At 39.6% G+C, this 21,974-nt stretch overlaps 2 protein-coding genes across 3 annotated transcripts in view; both read right to left on the minus strand.

Moving 5' to 3' along the window:
• The window catches only part of LOC124284848 (putative phosphoenolpyruvate synthase), a 45,738-nt gene extending 29,079 nt beyond the window's left edge, over positions 1–16,659 (minus strand). The window contains 14 exon segments of the mRNA XM_046720971.1: positions 340–402; positions 1,512–1,698; positions 2,015–2,162; positions 6,524–6,651; positions 7,497–7,549; positions 8,826–8,881; positions 9,345–9,454; positions 9,960–10,073; positions 10,676–10,741; positions 11,088–11,163; positions 11,166–11,343; positions 12,102–12,274; positions 13,751–13,858; positions 16,498–16,659. Of these exon segments, the coding sequence (XP_046576927.1) occupies positions 340–402; positions 1,512–1,698; positions 2,015–2,162; positions 6,524–6,651; positions 7,497–7,549; positions 8,826–8,881; positions 9,345–9,454; positions 9,960–10,073; positions 10,676–10,741; positions 11,088–11,163; positions 11,166–11,343; positions 12,102–12,274; positions 13,751–13,850 (1,452 nt within the window). The 5' untranslated portion in view covers positions 13,851–13,858; positions 16,498–16,659.
• The window catches only part of LOC124284869 (mitochondrial calcium uniporter regulator 1-like), a 31,591-nt gene continuing 17,951 nt past the window's right edge, over positions 8,335–21,974 (minus strand). The window contains exon 7 of one of the 2 annotated variants that reach the window (XR_006900663.1): positions 8,335–8,372. The gene's annotated coding sequence lies outside the window, so the exon portion shown is untranslated. Of the gene's footprint in view, positions 8,373–14,261; positions 14,275–21,974 lie in introns of those variants that run through there. The other variant, XR_006900664.1, reaches the window with a different exon arrangement.

Consider the following 21,974-nt stretch of genomic DNA (forward strand, 5'->3'; position numbering starts at 1 on the left):
GTGTTTGGCAGCTTGACTCCTGAGAGTATCTAGGACTTCAGTCCTGCCCCACAACGAAGCACATGTGATACATGTGGTCTCACCTTAGGCAAGTGAGTTTGTTCAAACTTGCCTCTGTCCACCCAGCAGTAAAATTGGGTACCTTGTATGATACGATGGTAGTCTGAATTTGAACCTTGAGGGCCTGACAGGCGACCGGTTGTATTCTCCAAAGGGAGTGTTCTGTACTCGTTGACCAGGGGTAATATGTCAGCGCTTTGAGCATGCAATGTGCATGGATAAATGCACAATATAAATATTATTATTCCAAGTGCCTACAACAGGTATGCATGGACTAACCTGGAGCTGTCTGTTGAAGGCTGCTAGCGTGACACAAACACCGCTCGGCACCGAGACGCTCAACTGAAACAGGGCAAGGAATGAGTGAGTGAGTTATTGTTTAACGTCACATCGGCAATATTTCGGCCATATCATGACGAGAAACAGGGCAAGGAGCAGGAGATAGCATTACATTTAGTGACTGACCATTAGATAAACAGAGAAGGGCGGGAATACTTTTGACAACAAGTCATTTATTTCAGGAAATATGGAAAGAATGAATTAAATCACAGAGCTTATCCCTGATCCAGGTATGACCTCACACAGTCAGCAAGGTTATGCTGTAGAGCTAACCTGGAGCTCCACTGAGGTATGCCTTAACAGGAGTGAGTGAGTTTTTACGCCGCTTTTAGCAATATTCCAGCAATATTACAGCAGAACACCAGAAATAGGCTTCACATATTGTACCCATGTTGGGAATTGAACCCGTGCCTTCGGTGTGACAAGCGAATGCTTTAACCGCTGGGCTACCCCACCACAGCCCTTAACAGAAGGAAGTGATACCCATGGACTTGTTGGGTTCAAAGTGTCATATCTTTGTTAATGACTTAAGATGCAATACAAGGAGAAGCAAGCCTCTGACCATAAGCATGGGGTTCTCAGGGAAGGAAAGGTCCGAAGCACCCATGTTGACCTTGGTGCTGGGTAATGAGGTTCAGGTGTTTTCAGTGTGTGCTGTGTCTGGTTTAAAGTGTGTCATGTAGACTGACAACAAGGGCCATACTGTGTGACCTACCTCAGAGTGTCATTGGTCACAATGTTTGACCTGGGTAATGGTGTGAAATAAAGTAACTGCATGAAGCATGAGACACCTGAAGATCCGGGTTAGAATTAATCATCTTGTGTCCAGGCTTGTCGTAAGAGGCGACTAACGGGATCGGTGGTCATACTTGCTGATTTGGATGACACATGTCATCGGTTCCCAAATGTGCAGATCGATGCTCATGTTTTTAATCACTGGATTGTCTGGTCCAGACTCGATTATTTACAGACTGCCGCCATATAGCTGGAATTTTGCTGAGCGCCATAAAACTAAACTCACTCACTCACTCAAGAAGCATGAGTTGTTGCTCGTGCAATTTACCCCGGTCCGGCCCAGACCAGACTCCGAAAACATTGACTCAGTCTCTCACCTCGGCCTGGACCTGTGAGAGGAGAGCCAGTTGGGAGCCCTTGCCTCCTACAAGATGGGAACTAGCACAGCTAGGATGGGTGAAAGTCAGAATGAGGCTGCCCTCTTCATGCACAGTCTCCTCACTAGAGGGCTCTGTCAGCATCCTGTGAGACGTCTGCTGGGTGTAGCTGGGGCCATCAGTGTTTCTGTGTGGGCAGAAGACTTTCAGAGTTAAGTGGCCATCATTCTAAGACAGTCAGCTGGTACAGACGTGTGACATTATAAATAAAAAGGTTCAACAACAACATATTTCAAAAGGAAAGTATACGTATAAAAACATTTTTACAAATTCTTCCTCCAAACAATCCCTGTCAAAATAACCAACTGAGTGATTAGTTCATGAACAATTCAATAATGCACTAATAATTTTCACTAAGCTCTGGATCCACTTGAGTGGATAATGTATAAACTTTGGATGTCAATATTTATCAAAGCTGTTGATGGTGTAGTCCCAACACCTACCTGTAAAAGTACTCCACCAGCCCTCTGCCGTCACGGCCGTTGACTGTGTAGTTACAGAAGACCTCCATCACTTTTCCCCCACGGTCGTCATGGTGATACCAGACAGGCGTGATGCCTGTTCGCACCTCGATGGTGTATAGCTGATTGTCTGTGGCAACACAACAGCTACAGATTCATCTGCAGAACACTATACATGCATATGTTGATAACGAATGGCCTCACACACAAACATTTGCTTTAAATCAAACCTGGAGCTGTATCAATGGGGCTCACTGGTGTATTTAGACATTATCATATGGCAGTTCTCATGTCATACCCCATCAGTGTGCAAAACAGCCACTGGCCTGCTAGACTGAGGCTAATAAAAATCCAGTCGGTTCCAGTAAATCTCCACAGTCAATAGCCCGACTGGCTAGTGACTTTTCATGGGGGTCATTTTGTAAATATATCACTCTCTCCGACTCGTTAAGTTATAATACACTTTTAAATCATGCAAGATTATGGCCTGATAAAAATGTTCATAATATTAGCAGCTTAACGATGTAGTGTCCAGTGTCATGCGGACAATATCTTATTCTCATCTATTTTTGTAATCTTTTACTTAGTTTTACATTCAAATTTCGGGCGAGTGAGTTATTTTGTGGGCATAACTTTCAGGCATAGCTAGCCCGACAGCTAGCAAAATTTGGAAAATATTTCGCACACTGATGGGATATGATGGTTTATTCGTTTTTTAGGCCATCGGCCCATGTACATCATTGAACATAAATATAATGATATAATGAAAGTGACAATGATCATAAAATGTGGAGAGACAAGCAATATTTAAAATATTTTGCTACATTTGGAATAATTTCATGATCTTTACTGCAAACTAGTAACTTATAACAATAAAAAGTAGGGTTATCAGAAAATCCATATCTCTTTATCAGATTATACATTGGGCAGACAAACATAAAGTGTGTAACATCTTCAACTACACTATCATAACAATTCTTACAGAAACACAAACATTTATCTATACCCTGCCATTGACCAATAGTTGATTGAATAGGTAAGTCGTCTAATCTAAGCAAACATAAATATCTCTAAACTCCCGATTATTTAATATTCATTTCTAATATTCATGATCTAATATTCTGTTAAAAAAATGGCAGTAGCAGAACATGAAACAATGGAAACCAAGATATATTAACAAATTCTAGGTTTCCTTATATCAACAGTCAAGATATAGTTTGGTGTAAAATGCATAAAGTGAGTTAAAGAAAATGAGTTAAACCATAAAAAACTAAATGGTAACATTGTTTGATTTCTGACATATTGAGTGACATCATCATGGCACCTTCTAGGATATTCGGGTACAGTGTTTGGCTTTTGTAACACTGTCTGTGTGTCTACTCTTAACCTGCTTGCAGGGTGGTGGGGTAGCCTAGTGGTTAAGCGTTTGCTCATCACATCGAAGACCCGGGTTAGATGCCACACATTGGTAAAACGTGTGAAGCCCATTTCTGGTATCAACCACCATGATATTGCTGGAATATTTCTAGTGAGTGAGTGAGTTTAGTTTTACGCCGCACTCAGCAATATTCCAGCTATATGGAGGCAGTCTGTAAATAATCGAGTCTGGACCGGACAATCCAGTGATCAGGAATATTGCTAAGAGCAGAGTAAAACTAAACTCACTCACTCACTCAACACTTAACCAGACTGCTGGTTGATACCCTGGGCAGGGCTCCACACTTTTGCCAGGAAAGAATACTGTGACCATCTCATCATGTGGTCATTCCTTTTTATCACCTTGATTCCTAATGGCCTCCTCATCCATGCTGATATGCCCTTCACAGGTATATTGAGAATGTAAGGAAAAGTAACATGACTTGCCTGAGTTCATTACGCTAACGCGATTCATGTGTATCAGTTAATTGTTATCATATCAACATCTGAAGTATTAAATCATTGAAATATTTACAGTTTCTTTGCAGTTCTTGGTGAAGGGAAAAATTGACCAATTAGAAAAATAACCTAGGAGGGGGGTTGGAGACATGTCAGGGGGAAACTGCCCATGGGTGAATTGGCATGAGTGAATATAACAGGGAGGAGTTGGCACCGGAAGCTCACTCAGACTAACGAGATTCTCTTCGTGTTCACTTACACTCAAAAGTCACCTGAAGCTCACCTGTACTCATGAGATTTTCCTCCTAACAGAAGTCACCTAAAGCTCACCTACACTAACGAGATTCTCCTCGTGTTCGCCTACACTAACAGAAGTCACCTAAAGCTCACCTACACTAACGAGATTCTCCTCGTGTTCGCCTACACTAACAGAGGTCACCTAAAGCTCACCTACACTAACGAGATTCTCCTCGTGTTCACCTACACTAACAGAAGTCACCTAAAGCTCACCTACACCAGGGATACTCTACAACAGGGATAGGTCACTCGCTTGCCTTCTTTACCATTTGTACTAATTAGCGTGTGCCTCGTCATGCTCCAACGCACACAGTGACTTGGTTCGGTCCCAGCGCAACTTCGGCTGCGTTTAACATTACTTCAGCCAGTGTATTGTATAGGTCGGAATTTTACAATGAATGAATGAATGAATTAAGAGCAAGAATTTTATGTGAATGAATGAAAGAAATTAAGAAAAAGAACAAAAGAAAAAGAACATATGTGAATGAATGAAAGAATAAATGATACACCACGGCCATCCCCCTCCCCAAACATGTTAAAGAGCATAAAACTATCGGTAGAACACATGTTAACATCAGCTGTCCTTTTTATAAAAAATCTACTTTGAGACATTTTTTTTTACATTAGTAACTAATTCAGATATCTTATTGCATGTGTGGAATGACATGGGCATTGACAGAATGTTAACTGACACTGTCACAGACCCTCAAGAACAGAAAGTTTAGAACTATCACAAAGCCTTGCAAACACTTTTCCAGTTTTGTCAAATACTAAGATCAACAGAAAGAAAGAAGTTTTAGAACTATAACACTCAAGCATCACAAGCACCAATGGGACATTATCAGAACAGATCGGGTGATATGTCATATTTTGCACACACCTCAAATACACACTAACAAAAAAAACAAAAAACTATCACTATTACTTGCAAACACCTTTCACCTGATGGTATATTCCCCTCATAAAAATTGAAGGTGTATGTGAAAGATGTTTTTGAACACTAACTAGAAACACTCAAACAAAGCTCTGTAGTATTTCAATGGCAGATCGTGATATGTCATATTTTCACACACCTCAAATACACACTAACAATTTGTTTTAAATTATAAAACTATCACTATTACTTGCAAACACCTTTCACCTGATGGTGTATTCCCTCATAAAATTGAGGAGGTGTATGTGAAAGATGTTTTGAACACTAACTAGAAACACTCAAACAACCCTGTAGTATTTCAATGGCAGATCGTGATATGTCATATTTTTTACACACACCTAAAATACACACTAACGATTTGTTTTAAATTATAAAACTATCACTATTACTTGCAAACACCTTTCACCTGATGGTATATTCCCTCATAAAATTGAAGGTGTATGTGAAAGATGTTTTTTGAACACTAACTAGAAACACTCAAACAACAGCTCTGTAGTATTTCAATGGCAGATCGGTGATATGTCATATTTTCACACACCTCAAATACACCCTAACCAATTGTTTTTAGTTATAAAAATATCACTATTACTTGCAAACACCTTTTAACAAAGGTATATTTCCCTTCTAAAAAATTAAACTTGAGAATATGTGAAAAAAGTTTTAGCGATATAAGTTAGTGTTTCTTAGCTGTGTACTGAGAATTGAAGCCAGTGAGCTACAACATGCCCACTTGAAACTTTACTACAAAGCTACTGTACTTATACTGACTCTAATAACAAGTATTTGACTTAAAATGAAGTGACAGAATAGGTAACTTATCTTCTACATGTAGGTTTTCAGTTGTCACAACACTCAGCGTATGTAATCAGCTGTTGAAAATAAACCGGGCTCAATCTTAAAAACTACGCTACCGCCATATTGGCTGCACTGGTCACGTGACGAGCCGAGGCATAGCTTAGGAGCTTTCCGAGGAGTGACCACTCCCCCTTATAGAGTCTCCCTGCCTACACTAACGAGATTCTCCTCGTGTTCACCTACACTAACAGAAGTCACCTAAAGCTCACCTACACTAACGAGATTCTCCTCGTGTTCACCTACACTAACAGAAGTCACCTAAAGCTCACCTACACTAACGAGATTCTCCTCGTGTTCACCTACACTAACAGAAGTGACCTGAAGCTCACCCACACTAACAAGAGTGAGTGAGTGAGTGAGTTGGGCTTTACGCTGCTTTTAGCAATATTCCAGCAAGATCAAGGTGGGGAACAATAGAAATGGGCTTCACACATTGTACCCATGTGAGAATCGAACCCGGGTATTCGGCATGGCGAGAGAATGCTTTAACCACTAGGCTATCCCACCGCCCCTACACTAACGCGACTTACCAGCAGTAAAGGTGAAGCTGTACTGTTTGGGTGGGGTACCGTCCTCTCCTACCTCCCACAGTTTCAGGCTGACATGACTCACAGACACAAGGTCCCCGTTGGGGTAGGCCACGTACCCGATCATCAAGCTGGAGACACACAACAGAATAACTATCTTGACAGTGGTTATACAAGAACAATTAGATCAAACACTAGAATTAAAATACAATCCAGAATGGTATAAATTAAGATTTATATTTTTCTGTGGCATGTACATGGTTTCAAATTGATAGTGAAAACATTTCACCTCCATACAAATACATGACTTTTTTGCTGTTGTTTAACGTCTGGGCCAGACAATCAAGTGACTGACATCATGAGCATTGATCTGGGATACAATGACACGCATCAACCTAGTCAGTGAGCCTGACCACCCCATCCTGTTAGCATTGGCGGATCCATGCGGGGGGTTCAGGCCCCCTTGAAAATCCCTAGATCCGCCTATGGGTAGTCACCTCTTACAACAAGCATGGGTTGACCAATTCTAACCTGGATCTTCACAGGTCGATTGATAAGCTAAGGTATTTATAATACTGAACTCACCCCACCCCATTCACTGACTCCCCCCAAAAATCATTTTTGTGTGTACGCATTGACTTATCTAAGAAGGGAATAACAAACACCCTGACAAGGGAGAGAAGCATTGGTTATTAGGACCTGAGCTTGCCTTGAGTTCCCAAGGGGAGACAATCATGGGTTACTGGCATCACCAAGGGGAGACAATCATAGGTTACTGACATCACCAAGGGGAGATAATCATGGGTTACTGGCATCACCAAGGGAAGATAAGCATGGGTTTACTTGAGACCTATTTTGTACCAACATGAAGCCCAGCTAAGAAAGTACCACAACTTTTCTACAGAGATATATGATGCATAGTTATTTTAACCTGACATGCACGGTCTCTAAACATGGAGTAAGGTCAGGTACTCACTGGGACATTGTATCTGGATGGCTGACAATCCCCACCTGGGCTGTCAAGCCAGTCTGAAACACAAACATAAACTTGTAATTCTCCACTTGTGACATACAGTTTGTTTCACTGTCCTCACTAGTCAGAAAGTGAGTGAGTTTAGTTTTACGCAGCACTCAGCAATATTTCATCCATATGGCAGCAGTGTGTAAATAATCGAGTCTGAACCAGACAATCCAGTGATCAACAGTATGAGCATCGATCTACGCTATGGGGATACGATGACATGTGTCAACCAAGTCAGCGAGCCTGACCATCTGATCCCGTTAGTCGCCTCTTACGAAAAGCATGGGTTACTGAAGATCAATTCTAACCAGGGTTAGCTGCAATGACCAAAATTACCAGTAAATGAAAACATTCAAATTCAGCTTGACTACTGGAATAAAGTGTCAGAATGTTCAGTTTACTAATCTGTTTTGGTCTGGGGTCACACGTAAGGCCGTGTTTCGATTCCCCACATGGGTACAATGTGTGAAGCCCATTTCTGGTGTTCCCTGCCATGATATTGCTGCAATATTGCTAAGAGCGGCATAAAAACATACTCACTATGATTGGAGATCATGGGATAGAAGTTTTCCATGATATTGGAGCCCATAACATGTGACTTTAAAAAAATGATTATATTTAGGCAAAACATTTTTCTTTCCATTTAGCACTTCAAGATATACAAGGGGCAGGGGCGGTGGGGTAGCCTAGGGGTTAAAGTGTTCGCTCATCACGCGGAAGACCTGGGTTCGATTCCCCTCATGGGTACAAAGTGTGAAGCCCATTTCTGGTGTCCCCCGCTGTGATGTTGCTGGAATATTGCTAAAAGCGGCGTAAAACCAAACTCACTCACTCACTCAAGGGGCGGTGGGGTAGCCCAGTGGTTAAAGCATTCACTCATCATGCTAAAGGTCCAGGTTCAATTGCTCATATGGGTACAAGGTGTGAAGCCCATTTCTGTTTTTTCTTGCTAAAAGTGGTGTAAAACTAACTCACTCACTAAAGATATACAATATATTTCTGTGAAAGGAAGAACCAACCATAATAATAATAATAATAAGAGTATGTGTATAGCACTGACTTTCACCACACAAGGGCAATGCTCAAAGCGCTGACAAGTCACAGTTCATATTACTCTAAAGAACATCCAGTATGTCCTCTTAACCATTTTTTTATCAAAACCTAAGAAACAGAAATATTTTTTCATAAGAAATTCCTAGCCTTTCTCAGCATATTATTACATATCACATATCATTATTGACTTGATATGCTGTGGTTGGACCACTGAGCCACTGTGAGCCTCACCTCAACATAGACAAAGTGGATCACATATCGGTAGAAGCTTCTCCAGTCACGCACACCTGCAACACAAACAAACTGTTTAGAAATGGATCTGTAGTCAGTTTCCCAGACACTGGAGAATATACAAAAACTGAATGAAATGGAAGTCTTGAATAATTTGGCAAGTACAAAATGCCTCATCTCTTAAGCATTATTCTCAGACCTTGCACGATTGCAGTAACTAGCTCACAACAGACACCAGGGCTGCCGTAGCATCAATAACGGTGGTGGGGTAGCCTAGTGGTTAAAACGTTTGCCTGAAGACCTGGGTACAATTCCCCACGTGGGTACTATATTGAAGTCTATTTCAGGTGTCCCCCGCTGTGATATTGCTGAGATATTGCTAAAAGCAGCGTAAAACCATACTCACACACTCACAGATAATGTCTACTTGTATGACTCCAACAGGTACATCCAGATCAAAGACATAAACAGTAGCTCACCCAGGGGTCTGAGCCATCATTATCTCCATCAACAACTCACCATAGCTATGATCTCGCATAGTTTTGAGACTGAGTCGTCTCTCGTCGTACCCCTCCACTGCGATCCTCCCCCTCATCTCCCCCCACTGCTCATAGTGGGTCTGATGCTTGCTGAAATATGACACCACTCATGTCAACAGATTTCCACTGATTTCACAACAGTCAGGTACATACCATTTTTCTATTTCTAACAGAAAATCTGACCCTTTCTTTCCAACCAAATCATTGAAAATGGAAACAAATTTTGTAAATTTTGTATTTTTCCTTGGCTCACAACTAAAAAACCCAACTTTTTATTACATGGCTGGGATGAAAATAGATATACAGACCAAAACTACCTCACTTCATGTTACCAGGTCACCTAGCTCACACCAAAACAGATAGTTTTAATGTCAGCCTTTCTAACATAGTAAATGCATTATAAACATCCATGGCAGAGTTTACAATCTAGCCTTGTGGTTAAAGCGTCTGCTCGTCACACTGAAGACCTGGGTTTGACTCCCCACACGGGTACAATGTGTGAGAACCATTTCTGGTGTCTCTCCGCCGTAATATTGCTTAAAGCAACGCGAAACCATAATCACTCACTCACTCACTCACTCACTCACTCACTCACCTTTGAAGTCTGGCCCAGAATTCCTTTGTCCACAGCTCCCTAGCAACACCATCAGCGATGGCCGAAGCACTGATGTCCATGTCAAAGTTGAAGTGATCAGTGAAAGCATCCCAGCTGAAGTTTGTATAAAATGAATCAATCAGATAAGACTTTCTCTGCTTTCACACCATTTCAATCCCATCAACACCTGTAAACTCAAATAAAAAATTAGCCTGATAAAACTGACTGTCACAGCAAATGTGATTGGAGAGTTTCAAGCACCAATTTGTTTGTCTTCAAACTTTGGCTTGAAGTGGTTTTTGATACTCAAGCATGGATTGGGCATAGACTGACAAAACGAAGGGAGATAACTCACAACTTCACTTCTCAAATGAATTTTGAGAAATTTGTTTGGTTATTGTTAAAGTAATCCAGCTGTGTGACAACATTCTGTAAATAGCTGAGTCTGGACCAGATAATCCAGTGACTGACATCTTGAGCATCTGTCCACGCCATTGGGATACGATGTCCTGCAGGGCCAGAACCAGGAGTTTGGAGAATGGGGGGTGCACATAAATCATGAAGTCCAAAGGTTAGGGGGAAATTCTCCTCAAGGGGAAATTTTTTTCACCTCTGCATCCCCTTCTGGATCTGCCCCTGACACGCATTGACCAGATCAGTGAGCCTGACCAACCTCTTGATATTGATAGAAACCAAAACAACAACAACTTGCTTACATGAAGGAAATCTTGGTCTCTACAAAATGGTCAGGTTTGGTTTCCACATCGTTGCACAGCCCTACCCTGGAAGTGAAATCAATACATTTTATTGTTTGTAAATCTTTCACTTTAATAATCTAAGTATCGCAATTCAAAGTTAAAGACAAATTTCAAAAGCAGTTTTATCACTGAATTTATCATATACATGGTCTTACACATAGGGTTTTTCCATAGGGGAACATCACAGTTCCACGTCACATTTTAATAGTGATAGGATGACAAATTAATAAATACAAAAACACTAAATTACTTTTTTTATAAGTTAATCAAATCTCACTAATCAAGTAGATATCAGTAGCTGCCAGTTATAAATACATTGAAAATCCAAAAGGTATAAATTATCTTCATGTTTTTGAGATGGCCCCTGTACCTCATCAAACCACTGTATGTGATCTTCCATCTCCTCATTGGCTGAAGAAGTTCAAAGGTCAGTCCACCAGCAGAAAGTTCTGCCCATCTGTGTTATAAACATCCGTATCTGGGTGGACCGGGTGTTGCAGCTGGCCAATACCTGGCAGATCCAGAAACAACCATAGTTCGGCGCTGCGTCCATGGCGACGAGCAATACGGAACACAGCCTTGGTACCATCCTCTCCAAACCCAGCATAGTAGGCTGTATCTATTGCCTGTGGAAGGAACATCAGGATAAAGGGATTGTATACATGGATTTTTGGAGATAATGTCAGGTAAGCTAGGAATATACCTGTATAATTTCTTTGTTTTATGCCATTTATATCAAGTGGGCTTACCTGTTATTTATCACTGTATACCCATTGCATTGATCGATGCTCATGATGTTGATCACTGGACTGTCTGGTCCAGACTCAATTATTTACAGACAGCTGCCATATAGCTGGACATGATGACAGGTGGCATCCAAGCCAATGAGCCTGACCACCTGATCCTGTTACTCGTTTCTAACGACAAGCATGGGCTGCTGAAGATCAATCCTAACCAAGATCTTCATGGGTGTATTCATTAACTACTGGAGTGCTTTAAAACATAAAAGGGGCGGTGTTGTAGCCTTATGGTTAAGCGTCCGCTCATCACGCTGAAGACCTGGGTTCTATTCCCGACATGGGTACAATGTATACAATGTGTGAAGCCCATTTCTGGGGTCCCCCACCATGATATTGCTGGAATATTGCTAAAAGAGGCATAAAATCACACTCACTCACTCACTAAAACACAAAAGATAATGGTGTTGCTAAACCAAGCAATAAGAGCCATAATACTAAGTGCAAACAATAAGAACACTGTTAACATTTTTGGACAAAACCTAAAACACCTTTACACAAACACCTTTTGAAAGTGTAATAGAAATATCAAAACTTTTGCTTTTACAATATACATTCAAGTGATCATTCAGCTCAAGATAACTCACATAAGGATCTTCACCCAGGACCTGGGGGCCATCGATGCTGGCAAGGTCAGTGTTGCCCTTCCCGTAGCCCTTTGAAAATTTGTCAGACTGACCTTGACCTTTCTTCTTGTTCTGACGTTTACGGGCAGAGAACATCAAATAGAACACAGCCTTTTTCAACCAGTACCATCGACCTGTAAAACAAATCCATTGTTTCGGCGAAAAGTATGAATCTATTCATAAGAATTAAAATAAAAAACAAAACATATCAAGCATCACCATGCGGACCGATCATTTCACAGAGCTATACAGTCTTGTTTACACCTCAATGGGTAGTTTTTAAATACATGACATGTTTTATGGATAAAAACTCCTTTTTATTCTTTATATGACGTTTCAGAGTTAATCCTTGCTCCTTCATCATTAAGAAACTGTAATGTCACTTCATCACATGTCTCTACCGTGACTCTCCTGTCCTGTCACAGGGGCGATGGTTTAGCCTGGTGGTTCAAGCGTTTGCTTGTCACACTGAAGACCCGTGTTCGATTCCCCACATGGGTACAATGTGTAAAGCCCATTTCTGGTGTCCCCTGCAGTGATGTTGCTGGTTATATTGCTATAAGCAGTGTAAAAACATACACTCACTCCTATCACAAACATCAATATATTTATTCATACTGTTGTTGTTTTTGTGTTTGACTGGCTGAGCCAGCACTATTTTGGTTTGTCTAAAACTTGGGGTGTGCAAATTGAAGTGAGTCATTTCATCTGTACATTTTAGCCCAGAGTCATTGACATTTCCTAAATGAAACCATAGAACTATTTCTATGATGAAACATGGAGTTTTTATAACTTCTACACTTTATAACAATGTTGCAAAATCAACACAAGAAACATATACAAGTTGTAAACTATGGCAATGTATGGTATAAAGGTTGTATAAAACTGATATCAACTGGCACTGTTCCCAGGACATGCAACATACACTTAGTGTAAGACAAAGGACTGTTTGACCGCCCGAGATGGGATAGATTTCTGACGGACGGTCTAATTTTACAGCAAGCCTGAGCCTGATGGTCTGGTAAATGTTTTTAGATGTCCCATACATCTGAGTAAATTCACCATATCTTGGTGTCTGGTATGGTTAAATCCATTTTGGGCTTGTAACATTTTGAAGTTACCAGCCCTGATCTCTGGCTGGCTTTCTGGCTTATTTCATACACTGATCCAAGTAAATATGTTCAACACAATACAAGGGATACCAACCGAGCTGACACATAAAGATCTGGAATATTTGGTATCGGAAAACACTGATTGACCATTTTGATAAAAACAAATATTTTGCATAGAATGGTTTGATCCAAACTTTTCAAAGTCTGTAGACCTTTCTATAACAAACTAAAACAAACGATTGTATATGTGACATTGTATCAATGTTAAAATGTACTTAGTGCAGAAACATTTGCATTGTACTTTGCTAATAATATTGGCAGAAATAGGTTCCAAATATCATAAAGACTCTGCAAAAATCGCAAAGGTTCAAACAGTCAGGTTTGGACAAAACCAAGTTTAACTTCTTCGATCAATAACAATTTGATTAAGAACACAATAAATAGACTGTTGCACAACTGATTGAATAATGTGTTATGACTGACACAGAAATGTGTTACCTGGCACAGCATAAACACCATTGCGAGGATTGCTTGGTTTGAGGAAGAGCCAGATGAAGACACCACTCATAACTCCAACTGCCACGGCAAGCATCATCATCCACAGCACTGTAAGAACACGTACAGTGGGATACACCTAGCAACATGTTGTAGATAATACAGAGTAACTCCTCACAACAAGTGTTATACTTCGTGAAGGTCCAGGTTAGAATATTGATCTTTAGTAACCCATGCTTGTAGTAGTAAGAGGGCGACGGGATCGGTGGTCAGGTTCGCTGACTTGGTTGACACATACGTCATCGGTTCCCAATTGTGCAGACCGATGCTCATGCTGTTGATCACTCCTGATCATTTACAGATTGCCATATATACTCTGGAATATTGGCGGCTGTTGATTGCTGGATTGTCTCTATTATTTACAGACCGCCGCCATATAGAATAACAGTGGTATATTGCTGAGTGCGTGAAACTAAATCCATACTCACTGGAATATTGCTGAGTGTGGCAAAACCTAAACTCACTCACTCACTCAACAAGTGTTATGGTATAAATGGATAATCTGACATTAGGATCAGTTTGTTTGTTTGGTCTTTAATGCCGCACTCAGCAATATTCCAGCTATATGGGGCAGTCTGTAGCAATGTAGGATATGCAGTTGGGATACACTCCATGACATCAACCGAGTCAGCGAACCAGACTTCCTGATCCTGTTGGTTGCCTCTTACGGCAAGCATGAGTTGCTGAAGATCAATTCTAACCGGATGTTCAGGGTCAGACATAATCAGCATAAATGAGATATGTAGGATTCATAGTCGGGATATAGGGATATTCATAGTCATGATGTTTATAAGAACTAGGGCTGTGAGGTGAGGTGTAAAGCAGTACGATAACATTTCTATATTCATCAGAGTTAGCTATTCATATATAGAACAAAATCAGCTCTAAAAGTGCCCAAATTCTTTTGTTTCTTTTCTGTTTCATGTAAATTTTACAAGTGGAAGGTCTTTATAAGTGGCTGCAAAAGTGCCAAATGTTCTAACAAACACGATTGAATGGTTTCATAATATGGTTCAGCGTTTAGAGTGTATGCTTGCTCCTTCATCAGGTCTGAATATTCACAATAAAAAGTTGACATATCTTGCTTTTATATGCATTCCTGGGTCTAAATGCCCTCCAAAAGACCAATCTTTTATTTGGACTTATAAGTAGAGGCCTTTGAATTATTTCACAATTCACATTATTTTGTTAGTTTTGTTTTGATTCATAATGGGACATATGTTATCAATTTATGATAAAGGCCAAAGTCTTATAAATTTTGTAGGACTCACTGTATAATGACATTCTAGTGAAGGATCTTAGTTATTGGAGGTCACATGAGATTTTAGAACGCAGTAGTTCACCTAAATCATGTTTTTGTTTCATTTGGAGTTGAATCTGAATGAATCACTGACAAACAGTAACAATAATTACATACTGCATTGAAGTGCATGAAAATCATGTTATAGTATTAACTGACCATGAAAATCATGTTATACTATTACCTTTATCATTATGTTGCAAAAACTTTGTTGCAATACAGTTACTTGAAAGAAAATTCCACATTAAGGCTCTATATCATTTATCTGTACACCACTGGCATACACCCATATACAATGGGGACTGGGAAGCCTGAACATATGGTGTAACAGCAACTAAGAAGATGATGTCACACACAGAGAGCTATTATGAATTTATGATGTACACACTTGGACAGAAACCTTCCAGTTAATATATCACAATATGTATTGCAGTATCTCTTGAATTATTGCAATATATCGCAATATGAGAATCAGGGCAAATATCCAGCCCCTAATAAGAACTGCATAGTATTGACGTTATGGTCATTAGCGCGGATAGTTGAGTGTATATACAATATCAATAGTTGTGATCTTATAGATTGTTAGGTGGAAGGGACCTTAACATTGCATTCAATGCTCTATTTTACTTGAAGAGGAACACATTTTACAGATTGTGAACTTCTGTATTGCAAGTAGATGGGACACTTGCTTCATTAGGGTGTTATCACATCTATGCAATAACGAAGTTGTCAATCCATAAAATTTGATCCTCTTCATCATACCAGGTACTCAATATCACTTAAAGAAACTATGGTAACAGTTCCTCCTGTTCCCCATCACAAATATTTATAAATTAATATATACTAAAATTATTAACAAAACTTAACACAACAATTACTAGAGAACTCACAAAAATGACTAAAAGTCCGAAATTTAAGTTAGGTGTAGGGTTAGGTTTAGAGTTAGGTTTAGGGTTAGGTTTAGAGTTAGGTTTAGGGTTAGGGGTTAGGTTTAGGGTTAGGTTTAGGGTTAGGTTTAGGGTTAGGTTTAGGACTCTTTCCGAAACGATAATACATATTTAGCGTGTGTGCAGGCATGTGCCACAGCAAGCACAATAATTTCCTGTACTGTAAATGTAATAACACGTACAACCTGATACACCAAAGACGTATTTATAAACGCCTTTAGATACACTGAATAAAATGCTGCAACTTGTCTACACTAATTAAAAACAGTTGTCGGAAATATGTATCTGTAGTGAACAGCAATAACAATGATAAGGAAGACAGTTTTATGACCGACTTCAGTTAGGGGTACGAGCAGTATCGATCAACACACACTGACAACAAGCAAAACAGCTGATAGTGATACCCGACTGACAATCGTTAGTTCTCCTTATTCACAAGTCACCTCTTCAGCTTGACATCTAGTTCCAGCGTCCGTCCTGTATGTAATGCCCCAGTCACACTTTGCCCCGAATGGATCATCGGCGCCGATAAGTAACACACGCTATCTGCTGTCACCTACATTTGGCGATTTTGCTTTGTTTACATTTTGCACAGTACTATTGAAGCGTCCGCGCAGCAAACACAGGGAACCCGGCTATTGAAGCGCTCGTACATGGGGAGAGGTTATTATTTCGAGCGGTAATATACATTCGTCACCACTCGCCCCTTTCCGTAACCTGAGGTATTCGAGCGAACAATACACGAGTGGGTCACCGAATGTCGGTAATATTAACTATATCAACACGAGGCTTGCTTCTGAGGACTTTTTTAAAACGAGTTTATCAACGAGGTAAATATCGAGGCTTTGCATAGATAAATATATCAGAGTCGGGCGCAACGAGGTACCCCTAGAAGACACGAGAGTGAGATTCTATTTATCATCCAAAATCACTTTTCATTAGGTTTCAATTAAAAATGTACATCCAAACACTGTACTACCTTTAGACTTGCAGTGCAGCGATGTCATAGCGTTGTGACGTCAATAAGTTCATGACGTCATAGCATTGTCAGGGCATTGTACAAAATCTACTGTCAAAATGATATCTCCTAGGAGATTACCTTTGATCCCACACAAGCGATATCTCCTGTGGAACACAGTTTTGGATGATAAATCTAAATTGAGCTGGGACGTGTAAGCTGGGCTCCGTCTCTTCATATCAGATTGTGGCGATGCGCTGAAAGAACCGTGAGATAACCAGTTGCTCATACAGGTATGTTTTCAGTTTTAAATTCAGCTGAATAGCTCATCTGTTCTAATTAATTTGATTTTCAGGTTCTAAAAAAATTAAAATGACAGTTCACGTGTAAAAGATTATGTTGCCTCGCACTGTTGAAAAAACGTGTGTTTTTTCTGCAAATATTTAATGTCCAATGAATACAGTTTATGATTTTGTATATATATCCAGACGTAACACTTACAGCACAGTCACTACAATAGGCGTGTGGCGTGACAGGCGTGCATAGTTTCTGTGATATAACACAGAAGACGGAGAGTTTCTGTGATATAACATAGAAGACGGAGAGTTTCTGTGATATAACATAGGAGACGGGTAGTTTCTGTGATATAACATAGGAGACGGATAGTTTCTGTGATATAAGATAGAAGACGGATAGTTTCTGTGATATAACATAGGAGACGGATACACAGGATACGGATAGTTTCTGTGATATAACATAGGAGACGGATAGTTTCTGTGATATAACATAGGAGACGGATAGTTTCCGTGATATAACATAGGAGACGGATAGTTTCTGATATAACATAGGAGACGGATAGTTTCTGTGATAAAACATAGAAGACGGATAGTTTCTGTGATATAATATAGGATACGGATAGTTTCTGTGATATAACATATAAGACAGATAGTTTCTGTGATATAACATAGGAGACGGATAGTTTCTGTGATATAACATAGAAGACGGATAGTTTCTGTGATATAATATAGGATACGGATAGTTTCTGTGATATCACATAGGATACGGATAGTTTCGGTGATATAACATAGAAGACGGATAGTTTCTGTGATATAACATAGGATACGGATAGTTTATGTGATATAACAGGATACGGATAGTTTCTGTGATATAACATAGAGACGGATAGTTTATGTGATATAACAGGAGCAGATAGTTTCTGTGATATAACATAGGAGACGGATAGTTTCTGTGATATAAGATAGAAGACGGAGAGTTTCTGTGATATAACATAGGAGACGGGTAGTTTCTGCGATATAACATAGGAGACGGATAGTTTCTGTGATATAACATAGGAGACGGATAGTTTCTGTGATATAAGATAGAAGACGGATAGTTTCTGTGATATAACATAGGAGACGGATATTTTCTGTGATATAACATAGGATACGGATAGTTTCTGATATAACATAGGAGACGGATAGTTTCTGTGATAAAACATAGAAGACGGATAGTTTCTGTGATATAATATAGAAGACGGATAGTTTCTGTGATATAATATAGGATACGGATAGTTTCTGTGATATAACAGGATACGGATAGTTTCTGTGATATAACATAGAAGACGGATAGTTTCTGTGATATAACATAGAAGACGGATACACAGGATACGGATAGTTTCTGTGATATAACATAGAGACGGATAGTTTATGTGATACAACAGGAGCAGATAGTTTCTGTGATATAACATAGGAGATGGATAGTTTCTGTGATATAAGATAGAAGACGGATTGTTTCTGTGATATAATATAGGATACGGATAGTTTATGTGATATAACATAGAAGACGGGTAGTTTCTGTGATATAACATAGGAGACGGATGGTTTCTGTGATATAACATAGGAGACGGATAGTTTCTGTGATATAAGATAGAAGACGGATGGTTTCGGTGATATAACAGGAAATAGAAAGGATCGGTTGGTCAGGGTCGCTGACTTGGTTGACATAGGTCATCGTATCCCAATTGCGAAGATCGATGCTCATATGTTGTTGATCACTGGATGGTCTGGTCCAGACTCGAATATTTACAGCATTTACACACCGACACCATATAGCTGAAATATTGCTGAGTGCGGCGTTAACAAACCAACCAACTATGATATACCTATCTATAATATTCGCATCCATGTTGCCATGGGGTATTGTAAACTGTATAAACGTATTGTTGAGGCTATCAAATTAACGATGTACACATAAGTGTAGCACATGGCACGAGTTAACTTCAAAACTTTAACTATTAAAATAATATAATCTTACCTTAAAACAGAGAGAAGGCTGCTGAGTCCCTTGGAGTCTTTATTCGTTGCAGACTCATTATATGTAGGGACCCAGGCCTTCTGTAGAATATCTAATTTATCTAAAATTGCAATTGAATATCATCTAAACGTGTCAAACATCTGGTGTATTAATTGCAATTCCCGAGTCACGAAGTGGACTGACCACATAAAACAATTTGTATTACTACGTATCTGACATTATGCATATACAATGATGATGCGCCCGGCCATGTACAGGGGACACAATCGACTAACGCTTAGTCCCTGAATATATATAATTTTGATAGTAACATATAAACCCATTGAACCTGAATCTGAGGGAATCTAGACTTGCTTCATTTAGGCTTAAGCACTGCAGGGAGGGCTAGGCAGTAGGGAAAATAACGTGGTTCAGTGACTGTTAGACGGACTAGGGACACAACACCAGCCGCGGCTGCTGAGCTCAGAGTTACTGGTTTGTGACGTCAGGGTAGACTTTACCTTGACAACAAGTGAAACTCTCACACAATGTAATAATTAATGGTTTAATGATAATTTCTAAACAATATATATAAATAACAGACAGGCAATAATTAATAGTTTAAATGATCATTTGTAAACAATATGAATAACAGACTGACAATAATAAACAGTGTAGATGATAATTTCCAAATAATATATATATAACTATCTGTATAATAATAATAATAATAATAATAATAATATATATATATATGTATGTATATGTATGTATATGTATGTGTATATATATATATATATATATTATTTGGAAATTATCATTTACATAAATAACAGACTGACGTCCTTAGTGCTGTCCGCTTATATAGATTTGCCATTTAAGGATAGTATTGCTATACATTCATTGGCTAAGCATTCAGTGCAACCTTGTTGCAGGGCTAGTGAAACTCCAGTCATTAAAAGTCTGTCACCTTAATCGTACCGTTTTTGCCCAAATAACAATATATAGTGATGTTTTGTTGCTACTGTTATTTTTATTTTTAATGTCATTTACTGTATCTACCGTGCATATATATATATATTTATTTTTGTTTGAATTATCTCTGTGTATGCACGTAAGTTCACACTCTGCCACAAATAAAGACTCGTTAGTATTTTGTTATATTATACATCTATTGAGTATATGTATTGCAATCTGTATGCGATGTTATGAGACGTACACCTTTATCAGATTAAGGTTTTGAAATGGTTTAGGCTCTTACTCCACATCCTACGAGGAGCGGTGGGGTAGCCTAGCGGGTAAAGTGTTTGCTCGTCACGCCGAAGACCCGGGTTCGATTCCCCACATGTGTACGTTTGAAGCCCATTTCTGGTGTCTCTCGCCGTGATATTGCTGAAATATAATATTGCTAAAAAAGGCGTAAAACCATACTCACTCACTCATTTTGTGCAGATACAGTCTAAGTAAACTTAGGCTCAGTATTATTCGTTAAAACTGCTATACTGAAAAATATTGAGCCTTATAAGTTTACTTATACAGGCTCTTTGTGTGGGTTCTGAGCTGCCCCATACAAATTAGATTCCCGGTTTCATGGATTTGTCATAGAATGTGTAATAATAATAAATACATTGGACATTTATATAGCGCATAATATCTAGGGTTATCCCTGTTTAAATGCGCTTAGCCATATGCTCTGGAGAAAAGGACGGTTTTCAGGGTGAAACGGAAGCTGCTGAGTTCCTTGATTTGTCTGACAGCCAGGGGCAGCCCATTCCACAGATCAGCGCCTGCTTTCTCCAAATCGTTTTGTCCGAGAAAGGCGGGACTGTTAGCAGGTTCTGACTGCAGATCTCAATGTCCGGTTCGGGTTGTGAGCTACAAGCAGTTCTTCAAGGTATACAGGGGCTTCTCCATTGAGTGACTATACTGGACAAACCAGCCAGTGTAGTTCCTTCAGCACAGGTGTAATGTGCTCCTGTATCCTGGCCCTGGTGACGAGTCTGGCTGAACTGTTTTGTACTCGCTGTAGCTTGTTCAAGTGTTGCTCTTGTGCCCTGTACAAAAGACTGTTGCAATAGTCTAAATTCTTGATGTGACAAAGGCATGGATCAGACATTTGACGGTATTCCTGTCTACATATTTGCTGATTTTTCCAATGCTACGGATATGATAGTATGCATTTTTACAACATGCGTATCCATACTGAAGGTTGAGTCGAAAATCACACCCAGATTGCGAGCATTTGGACTCGGGTCAATTGTGATTTCACCAATTTCCAAGTTGGGTATTTTCAGTCTTGACTGCATCTGGGAGGACGAGAACACAAGAAACTCGGTTTTGTCATCATTGAGTTTGAGAACGTTTTTTGACATCCATCCCCTGATATCTACAATACAATTTTGCATCCTTCCAAAGCGTCCTCAACTGAAGTTGGGACCAATGGCTTGAATCCAAGATAAGGGTGGGTGTCATCGGCGTACAGATGGATACTGAGGCAATGTTTCCTTGCAATGTCTCCAACAGGGATGGTGTATACAATGAAAAGTATTGGGCCCAGTACAGAACCTTGAGGTACGCCATACCCAACTTCACTGTCTTTAGATCGCAATCCATTTATGATAACGGATTGTTGACGATCTGCAAGGTATGATGCAAACCACTTTAACCCCC

Source organism: Haliotis rubra, unplaced genomic scaffold (genome assembly GCF_003918875.1).
Source record: "Haliotis rubra isolate DU_JTF1 unplaced genomic scaffold, ASM391887v1 Scf11, whole genome shotgun sequence".
Lineage (NCBI taxonomy): Eukaryota > Metazoa > Mollusca > Gastropoda > Lepetellida > Haliotidae > Haliotis > Haliotis rubra.